Genomic DNA, 23,044 nt, shown 5'->3' with positions numbered 1-23,044 from the left:
TTATTACAAATATTTGCACTGTTAAAATGAAAAAATAAGTAGTATTTTTCAATTCACCTACGGCACTCGACCTAAGGTTTAAGAATCTGAAATGCCATCCAAAATCTGAGAGGGATGGGGTGTGGAGTATGCTTTCAGAAGTCTGAAAAGAGCAATGCTCAGATGCGGAAACTACAGAACCCAAACCACCAAAACAAAATCAACCTTCTGCCGGTGGTATCTGACTCAGATGCTGAAAATGAACATGCATCAGTCTGCTTTAGATTGTTATCGAGCAGAACCCTAATCAGCATGGATGCATGGCCTCTGGAATAGTAGTTGAAGCGTGAAGGGACACGTGAATCTTTACTGTGTCTGGCATGTAAACATCCTGCGATGCCAGCTACAACAGTGACATGCGAACGCCTGTTCTTACTTTCAGGTGACATTGTAAGTAAGAAGCAGGCACCATTATCTCCTGCAAATTGGTTGTCTGAGCAGTTGACCGAAGTAGGACTGAGTGGACTTGTAGGCTCTAAAGTTTTACATTGTTTTATTTCTGAATGCAGTTATTTTTTTGTACCTGATTCAACATTTGTAAGTTCAACTTTCATGATAGAGATTGCACTACAGTACTTGTATTAGATGAATTGAAAAATACTATTTATTTTGTTTTTTACAGTGCAAATATTTGTAATCAAAAAGTGAGCACTATACACTTTGTATTCTGTGTTGTAATTGGAAGCAATATATTTGAAAACATATAAAAGATTCAAAAATATTTAAATGGTATTCTATTATTTAACAGGGCAATTAATCATGATTAATATTTTTAATCATGCGATTAATTTTTTTAGTTCCTTGACAACTCTAAAAAAATTCATCTGCTAAAAGATACTAGATAGCAAGTAATCCAATAATCTATGTGTACCACTGGTTTCTGCTGGATGGAATCAGAACTGATCAGCTGTTGATGACAGGCCCTATAACTACTAAAAGCTATGTGCAATTTTCCTTTAAATCAGGTAGTTCGGCCTGTGCTTTTGGAGCAGAAGGATGTGGGTTCTGTCCCTATTGTTGCTATGGAGTTCTGAGTGGCCGTGGTATGTGTTGCATGGTGACAGCTGTAGTCACAGATTTCCTGGTATTTTTATATTATCCTGTATAGCAGCATGTATCACACTTCAGCAAGCCCTTCAAAAATAAATCTCAAGTCCTGGGAGTGATATAACTGTGGTTTATGAGAATCTGACAGTTTAGAGTGAAAAGCGATGAGCAGTGTCAGAATAACTCAATTGCTGAACCAGCAAAATTATTCTACAAAATATTCATATCAGCTGAGTGGATAAGCACCTGGAAAATGCTTACCTGCCTTTAGTTTTGCAAGCTGGCATTACAAAGATGATATAAGACAAATATTATTGCATAATGTGAGATGGTTTCTAATATTTTTCTCTTTTTGTAGATGGCAAAATGACTTGCTAATCCTTTGGTCTCATCCATTGGTATATTAATAATATCATATAAATATGAAAATGTACATACAGTACAGGAAATATCTATTCAAATTATTAAGCAACTGATCTACACAGCTTTGACTAACTTTGAAATTTAAATCAGAGGCAAATTTTAATTGTCAGCTCTTCAACTAATTTGAGAAAAGAACTTCTGTGCAGAAATAAGTAAGGATTGGAATAAGCTATAGCACAGTTGTTTGCAAACAGATGACTCTTCTTTAATTACCAAAATTCTAATTCCATTAAATTCTATCCTTTCTCAGATAGTGCTTATATTTACAGTTTGTCTAGTTCAGTGGTTCCCAAACTTTAATAACCTGTTAACCCCTTTCACTAAAATGTTAAGTCTCACGAACCCCACTCTAAAAATGAATATTTCCATGGATTTTCTCCTTTATCTGAGTATAAATTATAAAACCAGTGATCTTGGAAATATAACATTTGTTTTTATGACGTGCTTATTACACATTATTTATTATTAATTATTATTTATCATTACAGTATTTTTCTTATATTATGAAAATGGCATCACTCTTCCAAGATCTCACTATCGTAGCTTGTATCACTTTGAATAAGCCTGTTATAAGACAAGAGTCCTATGGTTCATCAAGGAGTATCAGATGTGAAACAGCATGAAGGTATTTAAGAAGCCAACTCAGAGTTCCTCCTACACAAGCATTTAGGTCTTGAGCAATCCAGGTAAACTACGGATGTTACAACAAAGCTTAAACTTGTTCTTCATAATCATTTTAAAAACAATACTAGCTGCCTATTTAATTTTAAATACAGCAAAAATTATCCACCTCCCCGTCCATTTCTTATAAGGAGTCATGAAGTTGACGCTTCTCAGTGTGGTAGGAATGCTTGTTTCGATCTGCTTAGCTCTTGGAAGTCCAGGGGCTCTGGGCTGCTGGCCCCGTGCTGCCCAGGGTCCCTAGGGAAAACTCTGTCCACCATTAGGCAATTTTTCCCCAAGAACCCTCTGTAACTTTTTGAGAACCACCAGGGGTTCATGAACCCCAGTTTGGGAACTACTGGTCTAGTCTCATAAAATAGACTATATTCAAAATACTTTCCAAGAACAAATCTGTAGGAAGAAATTTTATATGCTGACCCAGGTTCAAAACTTGCCCATATAGCAAGAAAAAAACCGCAACAAAAGACTATGTTTAAGCTGAGAATTTTTTTTAAAAGGCTTTATTCTTCCTGTGACTCAGTAATATACAGGTGCTTAAAATGGATTGTTCATTTCCCATAATTTTTAAAATTTGGTTATATTTTAGTTTAAATATTTCAGTTGGGGAAGACTCAGTTGCCTGTGGGAGTTCCACCTCATTGGCATTTAAGCTTTAAAACTGGACTAATTACAGGATTTTATGGAAAGCTATTTTTTTCAAAATCTGGTTGTTTTTAATTTTTCTTTGAATTGTGCTTATTTGTGAAGCGTTTCATTGATGGGGATGATGGATGAGAGGCCGTTTGCATCATGTATGTCTCTTTAGTTGTGCTGACACAGCTATTTTTAATTTGAACGACATCTTTTAAAGAAAATTATTTTAAAAAAAGAGAGTGCAGTATGACTGTTCCAATGAGGTGCATTCACAGGTCACCTGAATAACACACTTGTAAAAATATAAAAATGTTACGCAGAATTATAGTGCTCAGCTTCACCAAGTTTGTATCCTTCCTTGCAAAACAGGATCAAATAAACCTAAAATAATACTTTTTCTGACCTTGGTCTATCTGGATTCTGGCCTGGGTAAGCTCAAGGATTGCCCTACTTGTGTTGGTCAGTTACATTCTCGTAAGGAATAAAGATCAGTTGTTCACACAGATATGAGGTCTGGGATAACGTGGAATGAGAGGTGCTGTTAACTTGCCTGTGGTCCCTGGGGGTTGAACAGAACTGCCCTTGGGTGGCTTCTTCCTTTTTTCTTGGATAGGATGTAGAACGTGGTAACTACTCTTCTGCCAAAAGGTCTCATTCAAGTGGTGGTGTTAGGGTGATTTGTGCTTTATTCAGTGTATGCGAGAGCCTGTTAGTGAGATGTGTGCTTAAGTGCTTTCAGTATGTCGATGACACCTAGCATATAAGTTCCCCCTTGTCTAGCCCAGATGTGGTGAGGGTCTTTCTTTGTGTAGGAGTCAAGTAGAGCACAGAGGAGAGCAGGCTGGTTGAGGCATAGAACACTCTAGTGACCTTAGACCAGGGGTGGGCAAACTATGGCCCGGGGGCCTCATCCGGCCCTTAAGATGTTTTAATCGGCTCTCAAGCTCCCGCTGGAGAGCAGGGTCTGGGGCTTGCCCCACTCCGATGCTCCAGCCAGGGAGCGAGGTTGGCGGTTGTCCCCGCTCTGCGCATGCCATGGCTCTGTCCAACTCCCAGACGCAGCAGCATGCCCCACCCCCAGCTCCTATGCATAGGGGCAGCCAGGAGACTCTGCGCGCTGCCCCCGCTGCTCCTGTTGGCCAAGAACTGCAGCCAATGGGAGCTGCAGAGGCAGTGCCTGTGGACGGGACAATGTGCAGAGCAGCCTGGCCGTACTTCCGCATAGGAGCCAGAGGGGGGACATGCCGCTTCTTCCGGGAGCTGCTTGAGGTTAGCACTGCCAGGCCCCAAACTTTTGCCCCAGCCCTAGCCCTGATCTCTCTCCCACCCCCTCACTTCCAGCCTGGAGCACTCTCATGCACCTCCAACCCCACCCAGAGCCTGCACCCCTAGTCAGAGCCATCACTCCCCTCAGCCCAGCCCAGAGCCTCCTCCTGCACCCTGAACTACTCATTTCTGGCTCCACCCTAGGGCCTGCACCCCCTCACACCCCAACTCCCAATTTTGTGAGCATTCATGGCCCGCCATACAATTTCCATACCCAGGTGTGACCCTCGGGCCAAAAAGTTCGCCCACCTCTTCCTTAGACCTTCCATGTGGTGCGTTGTCTTCCTCTGTGAATTCCACTTTCTCTGTGCATATGTGGAGTACTTAAGCTAACAAAATACATTAAATAATAAGATACAGTATTTAGTTATTACAGGTATACAAATAAAATTTATAAGTTTATACGTTTTATCATTCTTCTTTATTACTGCCATCTTTAGGAGAGTGGATTTTTTCCCCTGACTAACAGAATTGCCAACAAAGGACATGTCTACAATGTGGGAAGTACAGGAGCACAACTGTAGCTAAGCTGCTGTAGCTCCCATAGTGCTTCCTACATCGATGGAAGCTGTGTCTACACTGGGGGTTAGATTAGCTTAACTAAGGCACCTTAGATGTGAATTTTTCGCACCCCGGAGTGTTACAGCTAGGTCAATCCTAAATTTTAAGTCTAGGCCAAGGCTCAGGGTCAGCAGTGTGCCCTTGTTGCCAAGAAGGCCAACGGCATATTGGGCTATATTAGGAGGAGCTAATCGAGGGAAGTGATTATTCCCCTCTATGGTGAGGCCATACCTGGAGTATTATGTCCAGTTTTGGTCTCCCCACTACAGAAGGGATGTGGACAAATTGGAGAGAGTCCAGCGGAGGGCAACGAAAATAGTTAGGGGACTGGACACGTGACTTACGAGAAGAGGCTGAGGGAACTGGGGTTATTAGTCTGCAGAAGAGAAGAGTGAGGGGGATTTGACAGCAGCCTTCAACTACCTGAAGCGGGGTTCCAAAAAGGATGGAGCTCGGCTGTTCTCAGTGATAGCAGATGACAGAACAAGGAGCAATGGTCTCAAATTACAGTGGGGAAGGTCTAGTTTGGATATTAGGAAACACTATTTCACGAGGAATGGGTTACCTAGGTAGGTGGTGGAATCTCCATCCTTGGAGGTTTTTAGGGCCTGACATGACAAAGCCTTGCCTGGGATGATTTAGTTAGTGTTGGTCCTGCTTTGAGCAGGGGATTCAACTAGATGACCTCCTGAGGTCTCTTCTAACCCTAGTCTTCTGTGATTCTATGAGAAGGGTTAACTTTATCATTACCATTTTACTAGGAATTGTTGAATTCTACTAGAAATTCTCTGCACCTTTCAGGATTGGGCCCTGAATCATTAGACCTGCACGCCGTTCAGAAAGTACAGTTTTATGGATTGTCTAAAATAAGTTATATAGTATAACTCATATGTAAACTAACATTTGTCAGTGTGGAAGTGAAGGGAAGTGGTGGTAATCATGCTGGAAACCTGATAAGGTTCCTCATCCATTGCTCCCACTTTTGGATTTACTAAAAATGGATTAAATAGTTTGCAAATGAGCAAACACATTTCTAAAGGACTCTTGTAGAGTTTTTACCATGTTGCTTTAAAAACTATGAGAAGACCTTTCCTCCAAATTGTATGTTGATTGACTCTTTCTCAAGCTTTTTTTCAGAGTAGACTTGCTGGCAAAGAATCAGTTATTTCTTTATTTGCTTTTTTAAAAAGATCAGATATCATAAAGCAGTTCTGCTCTTTCATTGAAAAACTACTACCTCAGGCCTTGAAGTTTTATTGGAGATGAGAGGTTTGAATTCCATGTGGAAGAAAATCAGTGTTCAGGCCTGCCATCTTCTGTCATATCATCTGAGTAGCTCTTGTCAGGACTGAGAAGAGAATGTAATGTTTGTGAATGAATTCTAATTTCAGCTTGTTTTTCTAGTTTCCCAAATAAAGGCATTTTGAGACCGTGACAAAATGAAAGGTTATTAACTTACTACCATTTACTTAGGATGCTTCATTCCTCTTTCCTGAAACAGTCAAAGAAAGTTCTTTCCATTTTGTCACTTTTCTGTGCTTCTGTCTAAATGTATAAAGCCATTTCAGTGTTTAACTTGAGTCACCTTAAGTAGATTTGTGACACAATCAGCAGGAAACTTGAGTAATCACACATTTTTACTTCCAGCATTTTTCTCTGGAGCTTTGGTTTAAAGAAAACTAAGCTATATATTATCTCGAACAATGGCATTAATGTGCCTCTCACTGGTTTTCAAGTTCTTATATATCTCTGTATTATCCTACTCCACATCTCTGACCCCTGCCTTCTGGGTCTTTTAATCTTATCTGGTTCTCTTAACTTCAAAATCACACTCTTACTGACAGGCTTGGAATGCACTGCAGTACCACTGATTTCCTTTTGATCCTTGCACTCATAAATCAGGCTAACCTGTGGTGATGTTCTGAATGCTGTTATGGCTGTCATTGCTACTCTGCTACAGATAAATAAACCCCTAAGGATTAAAAACAGGATGAGTGGGGCCATATATACTTGTTCTGCAACATCTCTTTACTATCAGATCTTTGTCTTTCCAAGCCTAGTCTGCATTAGAAGCTCTGAAGAAGTATGAGCTTTGAGTCACTTGGCTGGGCATCTGTTTCATTGTTGGGTCATCTTGTTATACCTAATTCAGCACTCCCAGCCGGCTGGCACAACAGATTTCTCTTTTCCATAAATGGGAAATGTAGCTTCCATGACCCTCAGAATAGTGGATAGAGAGCAGAGCCGCTGCAAAATGTTGTCTCAGAGCATAATTCCAGAACATTAATTTTCCAGCATATTTTGTATTTTCTTCTGATGAAAAGTTTACTCTGGTTGTGGAGACAGTTGATTATACATGCTGAAATCACAGGTTGCAGCCAGTCTGAGTTATTTGTTTATAACTTGATATCATTAGCTTGCACAAGGTAGTACAGTAGATCCTATTCCAAATAATTTACAGTTTAAAGCTGCAGTGGAGACAATAAAGTACAGAACAAATGTAAAAGGTAGGTGCTCTGCCCCATTGGTGGTTTTTCAGAAATCTTTTAAGAAGGTAAAAGGAAGGGAAGAGCTGCGGATGCTGAACTGGTAAATGAGTTGCCTATTTTTTTAGTTGGGATAATGGGGAAGGATATTTATGTTGAACCTACTCAGTACAACACATTGAAGAGTAATGATCCCGACACCATGGATTCGAGATTTATTTTGCTGTGTTCGTTTTTTAGAACAACAACACTTCTCTCCGGGCATCACAAAATCAGGTGACAAGTAACTAGGTCACTAACATGAAGAGAGGAGCATCTGCTGCTGTCCATTTCTGTGTAGCTAAGCTACATCTTGTAGTACGCTTGGTTGGAAACTAGAAATATTTCAAAATACTAAGTACAATCAGGGACTTTCATAAAAAATCTTTGGGTTGCCACCCCTCCAGTTCACAAGTGACAAAGCTATTTTTGAGTGTGAAGGTAGGCTACTTGTTCAAGGTGAAAGGTGATATTTTTTTAATGGTATCTCACCAAAGGCTGCTCTTGTCCCCAGTACACCTCTACCATGATATAACACTGTCCTCGGGAGGCAAAAAATCTTACTGCATTATAGGTGAAACCGCGTTATACCGAACTTGCTTTGATCTGCCGGAGTGCGCAGCCCTGCTCCCTCAGAGCGCTGCTTTACTGCGTTATATCCGAATTCATGTTATATCAGGTCACGTTATATTGAGGTAGAGGTGTACCTCAATTTCCCCTATACTTTCTTCTTTAAAAAGAAGAGAAAAATAAATATATATTTTTACTTCTAATCTCCCTCAGTCCGTCCCTCCTGCCTCAGCTGTCAGCGTGGCATCATTCTGCTTCTTTCTCTGTGTTGAGTTGCATCTGGAGGTGGTTATTCTGTGCCCCACTTGAGGTGTAGTTGAGGGTTAGGGGAGAGGGAGAGAAAGAGAGAGATGAGAGCGTTCCGTTTAAAAAAAAAAAAGTCAGAAAAATAACAAAAATGTCTTTCAAGAATTCGTAATGCAGTTAAGGTAACTGCTGTGTGCATTTATTTTGTGTTAAGCAATTTAAATTCTGAAATGTGCTTTTAATAACTGGGGTAAAAGAAGCTATTGAAGGGGTTAACTCAATCTCACATAGCTTTCAAATACCTTTGCTCTCTGTGAGGTGATCTGGAGGGTGGCTCCTTCAGTCTAAGACAGTAGGCGCTGTGCATGGGTTGACAGAGTTTTCATTTGCTTACTGGTGTTTGCCCTAGAGTGCATCTGTCTTCTTGCTAGCTGTGGTGAGTTTTGCATTTTATCAGATTGTCTGCTTCAGATGTGAAAAGTGGAAATCATTTTAAATTTAATTTTTAAGATGTAAACTTACCAAACCATTTTAAGGTAGCTAAAAAGTTCATTGTGAGCTAATTCAAAATCCACTGAAGTCAGTGGGAGCCTTCCCATTGAAGTGAGTGAGCTTTGGATCTGGCTGTATTTGTTGTATAGATCTCACATCAGATGGGTGTTGGCTACAAACATTCTAGTCCAAGAAACACTAGGTACTTGGCTTCTCTTTGATCATTGTAAATTACCGTGTTGATAAATGGGAAGAGGATGGTGTGTTTGAGGCATTAAAATACAGACAGGATTGAAAATTAACACTTAATTATTAAATTCCATTTTGCATCTTTCTGTGACTTGGTTGCTGCTATCATTGCTTGATGCATAGACATTCCCTTCTGTGTGAAGCAAGCAGGAGGCAACCAATAGAAACTAAGAATTTTATGAACTCTTGCTGGTATAACTGCCATCTCCACCTTCCTTCCACCGCCCCCACAAATAGGAGAAATTCCAAAGAACTTACCAATGTGCAAACACTTTCTGAACCATGATGGTTTAGATGCTGGTGTTACAGGTGCAGAATAGCAGTAAAAAACAGTTGCAGAAAGACAAGTTAAAAAAAATCTTGTTTATGTATATGCATGCCTTTTGTAATTCTATAGGCATTCCCTAGTTTCTATTATTTGTTCAAATATAATATCAGACATTTTGGTACCATATATATTGTGTATTGAAAAGGTCTGTGGTGTTGCAAACTGTCCAACAATAGATAATATGTTGATCATATAAACTAGAGACTTTTTTCAGAATCTAGCGCGGGGGTCAGCAACCTTTCAGAGGTGGTGTGCCGAGTCCTCATTTATTCGCTCTAATTTAAGATTTCGTGTGCCAGTAATACATTTTAATGGTTTTAGGTCTCTTTCTGTAAGTCTATAATATATAACTAAACTATTGTTGTATGTAAAGTAAATAAGGTTTTTAAAATGTTTAAGAAGCTTCATTTAAAACTAAATTAAAATGCAGAGCCCTCTGGACCAGTGGCCACGATCCGGGCAGTGTGAGTGCCACTGAAAATCAGCTCATGTGCCACCTTTGGCACGCATGCCATAGATTGCCTACCCCAATCTAGCATTTCTTCAAGTCTCTTTTTCTGCTTCATACATTAGCTTTTATCAGTTGATTTCTGTGTTGTCATCTCCATTCGAAGTAAAACTGCAGATGAACATAATTCTAAAATGAACTGCCTTTTTTGTCCATCTTTCATTGGCAGTTCCATTATTTAAATTTAATGAACTGTGTAAAATTACCACACAGAGCAAGTCAGTAACCCACCTCACCAGTAATGCTGTATCTCTAAAAGGGGAGATGAATCAGTCTCTAGGAGAGGGAAAGAAAACACATGTTGCATATTGTCTGAAGCCATACAAGAAATTAAAGAAAGCAAGGGAAATCAGTCTGAACAAACTGTAACCGAGACTTAGAGCTGTTTCTGAATAGAAACTAGCCAACTCTGTGAAAACTAAGTGGGATGTATGCTGCAATACCCTGCTATTAATTTCTTGATAGGTTAACCTGAACATACCAACACTATCATATATGCAGCACACCATCTACTGTGAGGTAAGTTAGCATTACTAGTAAAGTTTAATATGTGTATATTTTAGCTGGAATTTTTGCCCTTACTTACATGTGTCACTAGTACTAGAGCTTGCTATCCCAGTTAGCTTCAGAATTTACATGAGTGCATGCATATGCATCTCTTTAAATGGGTTAGTCCATTACCTGATGCATAGAGCATGAGTCCTGGCATCACTTTTCTGTGGAATGTTGGGGTCATGCCAGATGTGTCCACTCACACTGGTGTTCTACTGCATGTGTGTCTGGTGTATTTGGAATGCTTTTGATAGGATTGGCATTTAGATAATCATAATCCGACCTCCACATTAGCGGCCTATCCATCTGAATGGAGGTGGCGGTGGTTTCAGCCTATTGGACTGCAGACTCCATAACACAGTAGTGTGTTGTTGCGTATTGCAGAAACAATACAAACAGAGAAATATAGTGTGTTCCGTTTTTAAAAAAGATCTTAGAGTCTGGAAAATATTTGCATGGAGGTCATAAATCTATCATTTTGAAAGTACACATTTGATTACTTCTGAGCTGTGTGCGCTAAGTATGCTGCTTTCCAGCGCTCCATAGTTATATAAGTGCATCACTGATTCACAGAACTACTGAACCATACCTTGAACCGAGACTGTGGCGCAACACTGTCCCAAACTTTTGTTATCACCTGACCTCTTATTAGTACAGACTGGAAAGAAAAGGTCACAAATATATATGTGTTTGAAAAAAAAATCCTAAACTTCTGTAACTCTTCTGCAACAGATTTTTTTTTTTAAATAAGATACATGCCATAGTATGTGTAATCAGTCTTCATAAAACTTTGTAGCAGAACAAGAATTAGCATTTACATGATATTTTGGCTGTTAAATCTTATCTCAATATTGTTTAACAAATCAAAATAGCCCATTCTGTTTGACCATCTCAACACATGTTGTATGATCACATATAGTGGTCTAACCTAATGTCCATATAAGCTGTGGTACTTGTATGCAAAGTAGTGAGTTAAAGATGGCACAATAGTTCTATCTGACTTTACAGTACAGCTCTACCCCGATATAAAGCTGTCCTTGGGAGCCAAAAAATCTTACGCGTTATAGATGAAACTGTGTTATATTGAACTTGCTTTGATCCGCCAGAGCGTGGAGCCCCACTCCCCAGAGCGCTGCTTTACCGTGTTATATCCTAATTCGTGTTATATCAGGTCGCGTTATATTGAGGTAGAGATGTATTTAAACGAATTTGAATGGACATATATTTCAGACTGTGGGATATGGACTTTATTTAAAAAGAAACTAGGATTAATGTAAATAGGGAGGCATGAAACTCTGAAGTGAATAAATATCAGGTTAGCCTTGGTTTTAATGTGGAATTATTTATTACAATATTTGGGTGGAATGGAGCTAGAAAAATTCATGGAAGATAGGTCCATGAATGGCTATTAGCCAGGATAGGCAGGAATGGTGTCCCTAGCCTCTGTTTGCCAGAAGCTGGGATTGGGTGACAGGGCATGGATCACTTGAGGATAACCTGTCTGTTCATTCCCTTTGGGGCACCTGCCATTGGCCACTGTCAGAGGACAGGATACTGGGCTTGATGGAACTTTGGTCGGAACCAATACGGCCGTTCTTATGTTAAGTGTAAAGCGTTTTCCACCTCTCTGCATCAGAGTGCACCAAAGGAATTTTTTTAACTTTGGATATTTGATAGCAAGGAATTTAAATTAGTATGCATTTTTCAATATGAAAACTGCATCAGTCTGGGTCTACAGATCTCACTGCTACTTGAGGGTATATCTACACAGCAAAAACTCATGGGCTTGCCTATAGTAGCTAGCTTGAATCCAGCTAGCATGGGTAATAATAGCAGACACAGTAGCCCAGTGCCTTGTGCCTACATGGGATCTGTGCCAGACTTGTACTACCTGTACTGCACTGTCTTAACTGCTGTTGTTACCTGCGCTAGCTCAGGTAACTACACTAGTGCTCAGCGTTTGTGTATAGATATATTTTTCGTAGTTTTGTACATTACAATGTCAATTAGATGGCTTAGAATGCTGAGTAAGGTATGCCATTTATTATTTAACATAGAAATAGCACCACATGTTTGTACGGCACTTTATAGAGTCTTTGCCGTGAATAATTTAGCCCTGATCTACTCTTAATTTAGATTATTGTAGCTATGTTGCTTGGAGTATGAGAAGTTCACACCACCTAGCACTGTAGGTAAGTCAACCTAAACCCCAGTGTAGATATGGCTAGCTGACGGAAGAATTCTTCTGTCAACCTAGCTACTGCTGCTTGGGTAGGTGGATTATCTACAGCAATGGAAAAATCCCTTTCATTGATGTAAGAAGCATCTACGCTATGGGGCAAATGTGGTGTAGCTGCAGCTGTGCCATGTAGCACCCATGGTGTAGATGTATCCTTAGTCTAGATAAAGTGGTGGGGTTCTTTTTACCAAATATTCCAGTGTAGCGAGTAGGGGACCACTGTGCCTTTTATAACTGGACTGTGTGTTTCATTAAAAAAAATGGGGGGGGGATTGCTTATTTCATGAAACTGCTGAAAACATGTTTGTGTTTGTTTTAAGAAGTGTTATTTTTTTTTCTCGTACTGGCATGAAATATCAGAAACTGGCAGTCTCTTATCAGAGTGATTAATTCAGTAGAGAAAGGGCTAACTATTTTCTTAATTACTGAAGATGATTCTGACCCAGATTTTTTTGTGGTGTTGCAATTATCGTGAACTTCTTTTTATGAAAATAATTTCAGAAACATGAAAAACTTGTATAACCTGAGTGTCAATTTTAGTTGGGTGATGTGACTTACCATTTTTGCTTAAAGAGATGCATTTCAAATGGCTCTTAAATAAAGAGCTTCTTTTTTTGTTAGAACACATAAATAACATAAATTCCTGGCTATTTCCAGCAGAGTATTCACATACAGTTTTTTTGTTTTGTTTGGCCTATCAGCTATTTTCAGCACTTTATCTAAAGATAATTCTGCTTGGTTACAATTCTCAAATGCTTTTACATCAAATCTACTTCTGTGCAGTACTCAATGCAGTATTTGCTATTTTAGGTTGTGGTGCAGTCCCATCTAAAGTAGTTGGATCCCCACATCCGTGAGCCAAATCAGAGACCAGATTTTTTTTTTTTAACTTTTGCCTATCACTTACTCTAGAGACATGTACAAAATATATATGTGGAACAATGTCTACCATCTGAAGTCCCTCTCGTCCACTCAAACTCAAGAATACATGATGATGATGTTTTGGGGAGAACAGATTTTGAAGCATGCTAATCAACTAATTCAGGTTCTGTTAAACTGTGGAAGAGAGAATTCCTGATTTGAGACCTCACTAAAAATATTGTGCTACCAGTCCCAATGTATTTTAACCTGGTGATTGTTTAGCTCATGTTACTGTACATGAAGAAGGGACTCTCAAAGTACATAGGCAACCATTCAAAGTAGCTTACAATAAGAAATTGTGTGTTTGTGTGTTTAACTGTGATTGAGTTCAGTTTTAATTACTTTCATGGCTCTCCACCAAAACAACACCGCAAAAATCTGTTTTATGCTGCATACCTGGTTTCTGAACTTCGAAGTGCCCTTCTGGCCTTTGTGTGTTGACAGTTTAGGCCTTATCCCGGCAGGACTATGTACATGCTGAGCTTCATACACTGAGAAGTCCTATTGAAGTCTTTGCATAAGTCTTTGCAGAATCAGGGCCCTAAATTTCAAGCTCTTTGGGGCAGAGAACTTGTCTTCATACATGTATTTAAGTCCTCATATACTCAATGGTACTATGAAACTAAAGATCACCTGGCTATAGGATTCTGAGTATTCATCAAGCTCCTAGATATTAAAATTCCTAAACTAAGAATTAGTAGACTAAATGGTTGAGTAGTTGTCCAGGATGGCTACTTTTATTTAGATCGTGGAAGCTGGAACATTCATCTTGTTCGTAGTCACACAAAGGAGGAACCTCCTTCGTGTGACTATGAACAAGATGAATGTTCCTCCCTGTAATGTTTTTCATGGAAATTTTAACTAATTTGTTATGCACACTTCAGTTCAGCTCATGATCTTCACTGGATTCCATTGCATTAGTTTTCTTCCTATCATATTCAATACACAAATCTGCAAGAGAATCTATTACATATATTTTGTTTTAAGTCCAAGAAAAATTCAAATGCCTTCACAAATTGACAGTGTTAACATTTTTTTGGTGAAAATGGCAGTTTTTACATTGATTTTTTTTTTGTTAGTGTTAATTTTATCTATCCAGAGCTTGAGCTTGGCCACGTCTCCTTTCCCTGTGCAGGCTCTGTCTGGCAGGGCAAGTGGATGGGGCTGTGTGCCCTGGAGCTGCACTGAAGGGTCAGGGTCACGATCAGGAAGAGGGACTGTTTGGTGAGGCAGGGGGGTCAGTATTGTTGGGGTGTAGTCTTTGCCAGCATCCCCCTCAGAGGAACATAATAGCTGGTGATGGCAGCTGCAACAGTGGGGGAATGAGGCATACAGGAAGCCTGATCCTGGCAGCTGAGACCACCTGCACAGAGCCCTGTCTGCATCCCCTGATGGACAGAGCCCTCTATTGACTCCAGCCTTTCAGCCTGTCCCCGTCAGGTCTTTGTGCCCCTGGATAATCTTATCACCCCTCACACAAGCTGCACCCTTAGTTTGGGAACCTCTGCCCTAAACAAACATCAATAAAAACCTTATAGGACCTGTGACAGACCCAGGCCAGTGAGGTGCAAGAGTCTGGTAGAGGGCAAATATACTGGTCACTGGGTAAGTAGTTTTCTGTTCCCTGAGTGACCAAAGCAGGGTCTGCACTAGAGTAGTCAGGAACTTGCTAGAACCAATTAAGGCAGACAGGCTGATTAGAACACCTGCAGCCAATCAAGGCAGGCTAATCAGGGCACCTGGGTTTTAAAAGGAGCTCTCTCCAGTCAGATGGGGAGGAGCCAGAGGAGAGGAAGTGCGTGTGAGGAGCTGGGAGCAAGAGGCACAAGGAGCTGAGAGTGAGAGGGTGTGCTGCTGGAGGACTAAGGAGTACAAGCATTATCAGACACCAGGAGGAAGGTCCTGTGGTGAGGATAAAGAAGGTGTTTGGAGGAGGCCTTGGGGAAGTAGCCCAGGGAGGTGTAGCTGTCACACAGCTGTTACAAGAGGCACTATAGACAGCTGCAAATCCATAGGGCCCAGGTTCCCCCCAAACCTCCCAACTCCTGATCAGACACAAGAAGAGTTGATCCAGACTGTGGGGGAGATCACTGAGGTGAGCAAATCTGCCAATAAGCGCAGGACCCACCAAGGTGGGAGAGGAACTTTGTCACAGACCTCTGTGATGGGTTTGGTCTCAGAGACCCCCTTGGGACTGTCACCTGACATGTGGAGACTACCTCTGAGCCCATCTTTCCTGCCAGCTTGGGACTTCAGAACCCTACCTTGTTAAGCCAGATAGCTAATCTGCTGCAACACAGACCCAGGGTCTGAACCTCCAGACTTAACTGAAAACGGCTTAGCAAGTGTTCCTGTCTCCAGCACCCGGACGCCCAACTCCCAGTGGGATCCAAACCCCATATGAATCTGTTTTACTCTGTGTAAATCTTATACAGGGTAAACTCATAAATTTTCCGCCCTCTATAACACTAATAGAGAGAGATGCACAGCTGTTTGCTCCCCCAGGTATTAATTGCATACTCTGGGTTAATTAATAAGCAAAAGTTATTTTATTAAGTATAAAAAGTAGGATTTAAGCAGTTCCAAGTAATAACAGACAGAACAAAGTAACTTACCAAGCAAAATAAAACACACAAGTCTAGGCCTAATATGTTTAAGAAACTGAATACAGGTAAATCTCGCCCTCAGAGATGTTCAATAAGCTTCTTTCACAGACTAGACTCCTTTCTAGTCTGGGCACAATCATTTCCCCTGGTCCTTGTTCCAGCTCAGGTGGTAGGTAGGTTTTTTTTCATGACTGCAGCCCTCTTTGTTCTGTTTCACCCCTTTATATAGCTTTGGCACAAGGCGGGAATCTTTTGTCTCCCTGGGTTCACACCCCTCCTTCTAACAGGAAAAGCACCAGGTTTAAGGTGGATTCCAGTACCAGGTGACATGGTCACATGTCCTGTGAGGCCCCAAGCCTTCATTCTTTTTTGCCTGACTCACAGGAAGGCTTGCAAGTAAACAGAACCATTTACAGCGAATTGTCCTACTTGATGGGAGCCATCAAGATTCCAGGTTTCAAAGTGGTCGCCGTGTTAGTCTGTATCGGCAAAAAGAACACGGAGTACTTGTGGCACCTTAGAGATTAACAAATGTATTTGGGCATAAGCTTTCGTGGTCTAAAGCCCACTTCCTCAGCCCATGAAAGCTTATGCTCAAATAAATTTGTTAGTCTCTGAGATGCCACAAGTACTCCTCGTTCTTTTTATCTACATTCCAAGCCACTATTAGTGGCCCACAGTTTACGTAGTTACAGTATGATCTTAGAGTTATAGTTCATATTTCTAGTTTCAAATACAAGAATGATACATTTATACAAATAGGATGACCACACTCAGTAGATTATAAGCTTTGTAATGATACCTTACAAGAGACCTTTTGCATGAAGCATATTCCAGTTACATTATGTTCTCACTTATTAGCATATTTTCATAAAATCATATAGAGTGCAAATCACAACCTCATTTATGCCATGCATTTTGTTTACTCTTGTTTCGCCTTGCCCAGTCTTCAAGCACAGTATAATTATGGAAAGAAATATAATTGTAATGGTTAAAAATTGTATTACTATAGGGCTGACAACTTTTATATGAAATTTTAGTTCATTGTGGGAATTTGTGTCTTGATGTCTTTGATTTTAAATCATAGAGTGTTTTTACTTATTGACTTCCCAGCATTTTCACACTTGGATATTACAAGAGAATGGCAAAACTTTAAATCCATATATTTTCTAATATAGGTGATTGGAAAAAGAGTTCCCAGAATAGAATTAAACAGAAAGAATAGAACTTCCCCAGTGCGATCACCAGGAAATGTTTTAGCCTCCCTAGGCTTGTGGAGATAGAACTAATGAAACAATTTTACTTCCTTCTGGATGGGTTTCTAAAGCATGCCTAACCAAAGTTCACTTGAAGGGTATGCTACGTTATCTATATCGAAGACAAGTACAAACAATTTCAATTTTTCTCACACCAGCCCTTTTTAAAGCTAGCGTGGGTAGAAAGCAAAACTATAAATGGAACTTTTCAGCAATACAGGAATTAAAGCAAAATAGACGCACAGCAGAACTCCCTTTGGTACATAATGATCTTTGGACTAATTGTATTTCACTAATGAAAGTGCATGCACAAGACTTTTTTGCACTATATTCTGGCTCGAGGTGGCCATTTTCCTCTAAGGAGTGGTTAATTCTACTAAAAGCAAGGCTTCTAATAGAATTTTTGATGTGCCCATAAGTATGTACAGCAGCGCTAGCAGGCATATCAAGTTACTCTATTAAAACAGGCAACATCTACATTATCTGTGCAAGTACAAAATAGAAAGAGAACATTGTGTGTTCTGTAGTCCTGTCTGGGAACATTATAAAGTTAAAAGGATAATGCTTTATTAATCTAGGTTACACTTAATTTCCTTCTAGTATTTCTCCTTTTTACAGTGTTTTATGCTAAAAAACCTGACTTGAAACTTCCTAAGTAAGCTTTCTTTGTTCTGTTTAACATTAACTAATACGTTCAAAAAATTCGGTGTTGGCTGGGTTTTGAGTGCTATGCAAAAATGGAGCCACTACTTGATTTTAAGATAGTCATATACTAACTCTTTGTTGAAATTAGAACAGTGAGAGCATTTTAAAATACAAAATGGTGTAGTGTGGCAGTTCAGAAATATATTTATATTCATAAGTGTGGCACAGAAGTGTGCTGATTGAACTCTTAGTCATGCTGAAATAACTTTGAAGCTTTTCCTCTGTGACACACGGCACTGAGGCCACACAAAAACAATAAGATTCTTACGGTCCTCTGAATACTTGTAATGTAAGCCAGGAGAGCTTGCGTTTGCTTAAATAATGCAGAACACTTTTTTTCCTTTTTCTCTTGAGAGAATCCCCTTTCCTATCACCTATCTAGCCGTATGCCCTATCTCTTGCCAGAAACAAATAGCACTGTCACTGCCAGCTAAAATTACTTGTTCTCTGAGAAAAGAATTATGGTAGGATTGTTTTAAATCCACTATATTGGCAAGATAAGATCTTCATTCACCCATTGCACTAAAATACCTTTACCTCGAAATCCAGATTGGAAACTTTTTAAAGAATTGAATTTGGTCCAAATTTTCAAAGGTGTTCTACGCTGGGTTAACATGCATTTAATTTTTTAATATTTATTCTCTTTCCAAATCTTTTCCCAGCTTGTTCCTGCTCTGATTCATATTGTAAAGTGTAAAAAATTAATTTACAAAGAGAGCATGTTTTCTGCTCATATTTTTGCAAAAGTTACAGTACAAACAAAATGCAGCTTGGAGATACTCTAGTACTTTATGGTGACCATGTGCCTTTTTTTCTTTGTTTCGGCAGCAGCAGGATGGAACTGAAAGGAGGAAATACACTGACTAATGCACCAGAGTGAGATTGATTCCTGCATTGTGATCTTTGCATACCTGGACCATGTATTTGCTCCTTGATTTCATGCTTTAAGAACCCGTGCAGAGATTGGGAAGCCATGGCATTCTTTACTCCGTGGAAACTATCTTCTCAGAAACTTGGCTTTTTTCTGGTAACTTTTGGCTTTATTTGGGGAATGATGCTTCTGCATTTTACTATTCAGCAGCGAACTCAGCATGAAAGCAGTTCAGTGCTTCGTGAGCAAATATTGGATCTCAGCAAAAGATATATCAAAGCATTGGCAGAAGAAAATAGAAATGTGGTTGATGGGCCTTATGTTGGGACGATGACAGCATATGGTGAGTGCATATTCTAGAATACCTAGAAGCTTCCTAGAAAATGCTGGTTAATTAATTTGTTTTTTCAACATTAATTATGGCCCAAAAAATTGACCTCATAATACAGCCAAATTGACCAAGCTGTGTACTGGCAATCTCTCCAAGGACAGTGGGAGGAAATCCTCTGCTCACAAGGTGTGGAGGAGCAGTGGAGCCATTCTGCTGTAGGTTGAAGTAGTGCCTTGTGGTTTCTTCAGTCCACTGGTCATTCTCTCCCATAGTCTTAATTACTGATTTATCAGTCCTGTCCCTTAAGCCTATTGGGCTCAAAGCCCCAGCAGAGTAGGGTTCTGTGGTGTTGAATCCCCCAAATCCAGCCTTCATTTTCCTCAGTGGAACTGTACAATTACTGTAAGAGTGGCTGGTTGTGGGGGGAAATGCACCATTTAATTCTGTAACTGTAATATTTGTACTCATGTTAAGCCGTAAACATTTGCCTTTATAATGGAAACTTCAGCACTATATTGATTCTGTTTTAAAATAATTATCTGTACTAATTAAGGTTAATGGGTTTTCTGGCCACAGTCTGTCCAGCAGACAGAATATAACCAGTCATCAATAGGAGCAATCAAGTCACTCTCTCACAAATCCCCAACTACTTTACGATCTTTTAGTTTAGCCTAGACTTTCTACATTCAGGGGCAGCTCTGCCTCTGTGGTTTGAATGTGATGCTTCAGTTTTTTCTATTCTTACAGAAAAATTCCAAGCTAAGATTATTAATAGCTGGCAGTGACCAGCGCGGTTCCTGCCTTTCCACTGGCTGAGAACCAAAGTTTGTTCTTCAGCCTTGCCAGAGAGATTCTTCTCAAAATGGTCTGGTTTCAGTTCACATTATTCTTTTTTGTTGAAAGATGAATTGGAGTATGTATAAAACCTTGGAAAACTGAGAATCCACATGGAAAAGTCTCAGTGATACAAGGGGAAGGTGCTAGAGTTTGAAACATTCCTAAGAATCGAAAAGAAGTGTTGTCTTAGAAACACCATAAAAAATGATCACCAGAATGTATCATACTCCTGTGATGATTAATATGAAGTTGCAGCAGCTGGGTTTGTAGTAGAAAGCATGCAAACAGCACTGCTAGATCACATATATGTTGCCCCAACATTCAGCAATATGGGGCTGGAGAAAGTGTGTGAATATGCCAATATCTGCTATGACCCCGCACATAGACTCAGCTTAATTCTATTTATCGGACAAGCCCAAAGTTATATACCCTGCCAGTAAATTACTTATTTTGCTTAGGTGAAGAAAAGGAAAAGCTTTTATTGATATGGTGAAGCTTTAATGTCATATGGTATACTCATCCAACAATGGTTCTGAAGCTTACTTCCATGACATTGTATTGGGAGATGGAAGGGACCCAGTTGAATTTTTTGTGTCAGGTGGGGCTGTCCTTAGACTAGTGCTTCACTCGTAGGCGCCAACTTCCCCTCTGCTTGGTTGGTACTCGACCCCGGCCCCGCCTCTTCCCGCCCCTGGACCGCCCTTGCCCCAACCCCACCCCGATTCCACCCCTTCTTCAACTTCCCCACCCCAATTCCACCCTCTTTCCCCAAATCCCTGCCTCTGCGTTGCCTCTTCTCTGCCTCCTCCCCTGAGCACGCCACTTCCCCACTCCTTCCCCTCCCTCCTGGAAAGTCCTGAGTGCCATCAAACAGCTGTGGGGGGCGGAGGGGGGGGAGCGAGAAGCATTGGGAGTGATTTGGAGGAGTAGGGACATGGCGTGCTGTCGGGGGGAGAAGGAGGCGAGGAGGGAGGAGCTTGCTGCTGGTGGGTGCGGAACACCCGCTAATTTTTCCCCAGAAATCAGCGCTTCTGCCTTCACCCATTCCCCACAATTGGGAGAGGAAGACACCTCTTGCCACTTCTATAACAAAATGGCAGATGAAATTGTGTTGATAAATGCAAAGCAATACATAATGGAAAAATAATCTCACCTATACGTACAAAGTGATGGGGTTTAAATTAGCTGATACCACTCAAGAAAGAGATCTTGGTGTCATTCTGGATAGTTCTCTGAAAACATCTGCTCAGTGTGCACTGGCAGTCAAAATCTAACAATGTTAGGAACCATTAGGAAAGAGTTAATAAAACAGAAAATATCGTGATGACACTGTTTAAGAACATAAAAACTGCCATGCTGGGTCACAGGTTTGGTCCATCTATCTCCATATCCTGTCTCTAACAGTGGCTAGTTACCTGATGCTTCAGAGGGAATGAACAAAACAGGGTAATTTCAAGCTATCCATCCCTTATCATCCAGTCCTAGCTTCTGATAGTTGGAGGTTTAGGGACACCTGGAAATGGAGTTCCACCCCTACCATCATGGCGAATAGCCATTGATTATACTTATCCTCCATAAATTTAACTAATTCTTTTTTTAATCCAGTTATACTTTTAGCCCCACAACATCCAATGGTTCCACAGGTTGTGTAAAGTAGTACATCCTTTTGTTTGTTTAAAACCTGCTGCCTGTTAATTTCATCAAGTGTTATGTGAACGGGTAAATAACAGTTACTCACTTTCTCCATGCCATTCATGATTTTATAGACCACCATCTCATCCTCCCTTTGTTGTCTCTCTTGTAAACTGAACAGTCCCAGTCTTTATAATCTCTCCTTCTATAGAAGCTGTTCCATACCGTGAATCATTTTTGTTGCCCTTCTCTGCACCTTTTCCAGTTCTAATATATCTTTTTTAGACGAGGTGACCAGAACTGCACTCAGTACATTAGGTATGGGCATACCATGTATTTACATAGCGCAGGGGTTCTCAACCTTTCCAGAATACTGTACCCCTTTCAGGAGTTTGATTTTTGTCTTGCATACCCCAAGTTTCACCTCACTTAACTCTATTTTGGCTTCAGCGCCACACAGTGGGGCTCAGGGTTCGACTTTCTGCCCTGGGCTCCAGTGAGTCTAATGCTGGCCCTGGTGACCCCATTAAAACAAACTCACCCCCTGTTTGAGAACCACTGATAATATATATAACAGTATAAACAAGTCATAGTCTATAGCAAATCTGGCAGGCGACCAGCTTGGCTTAACAGTGAAATCTTCAGTGAGCTTAAACACAAAAAGGAAGCTTACAAGAAGTGGAAACTCAGACAGATTACTAGGGAGGTGTATAAAAATTTTGCTTGAGCATGCAGGGGTGTAATCAGGAAGGCCAAAACACAACTGGAGTTGCAACTAGCAAGGAATGTAAAGGGTTTCTGCAGGTATGTTAGCAACAAGAAAAAGTTCAGGGAAAGTGTGAGATACTTAATGAACGGAGGGGAGGGGGGCAGACTAGTTAGTGACAGATGATGTGGAAAAAGCGGAAATACTCTGCTTTTTTTGCCTCGGTCTTCACAGACAAGTTCAGCTCCAACACTGCTGTCCTGGGCAACACAGTATGGGGAGGAGCTGAGCAGCCTTCAGTGGTGAAAGAACAGGTTAATGACTATTTAGAAAAGCTGGACGTGCACAAGTCCATGGGTCCAGATCTAGTATATCCCAAGTGCTGAGGGAATTGGCTGATGTGATTCCAGAGCCATTAGCCATTATCTTTGAAAAACTTGTAGCAATCGAGAGAGGTCCCGGACTACTGGGAAAAGGCAACTATTGTGCCCATCTTTTAAAAAGGGAAGAAGGCAAACCTGGGGAACTACAGCCTCACCTCAGTCCATGGAAAAATCATGAAGCAGGTCCTCAAGGAAACCATTTTGAAGCACTTGGAGTAGAGGAAGGTGATCAGGAACAGTCAACATGGATTCATCAAGGGCAAGTCATGCCTGACCAACCTGATTGCCTTCTGTGATGAGATAACTGGCTCCGTGGATATGGGGAAATCAGTGGACATGATATAGCTTGACTTTAGCAAAGCTTTAGATACGGT

At 40.5% G+C, this 23,044-nt stretch overlaps 1 protein-coding gene across 1 annotated transcript in view; it reads left to right on the top strand.

Moving 5' to 3' along the window:
- MGAT5 (alpha-1,6-mannosylglycoprotein 6-beta-N-acetylglucosaminyltransferase) overlaps window positions 1-23,044 on the top strand; it is a 208,607-nt gene that overhangs the window by 39,466 nt on the left and 146,097 nt on the right. The window contains exon 2 of the mRNA XM_032782597.2: window positions 18,739-19,124. Coding sequence (XP_032638488.1) covers window positions 18,884-19,124 — 241 coding nt within the window. The 5' untranslated portion in view covers window positions 18,739-18,883. The remainder of the gene's footprint in view (window positions 1-18,738; window positions 19,125-23,044) is intronic.

The sequence above is a fragment of the Chelonoidis abingdonii genome, chromosome 10 (genome assembly GCF_003597395.2).
Source record: "Chelonoidis abingdonii isolate Lonesome George chromosome 10, CheloAbing_2.0, whole genome shotgun sequence".
NCBI classification, from domain to species: domain Eukaryota; kingdom Metazoa; phylum Chordata; order Testudines; family Testudinidae; genus Chelonoidis; species Chelonoidis abingdonii.
The sequence above is the reverse complement of the archived record's forward strand: the minus strand, read 5'-3'. Positions and strand labels throughout refer to the sequence as shown.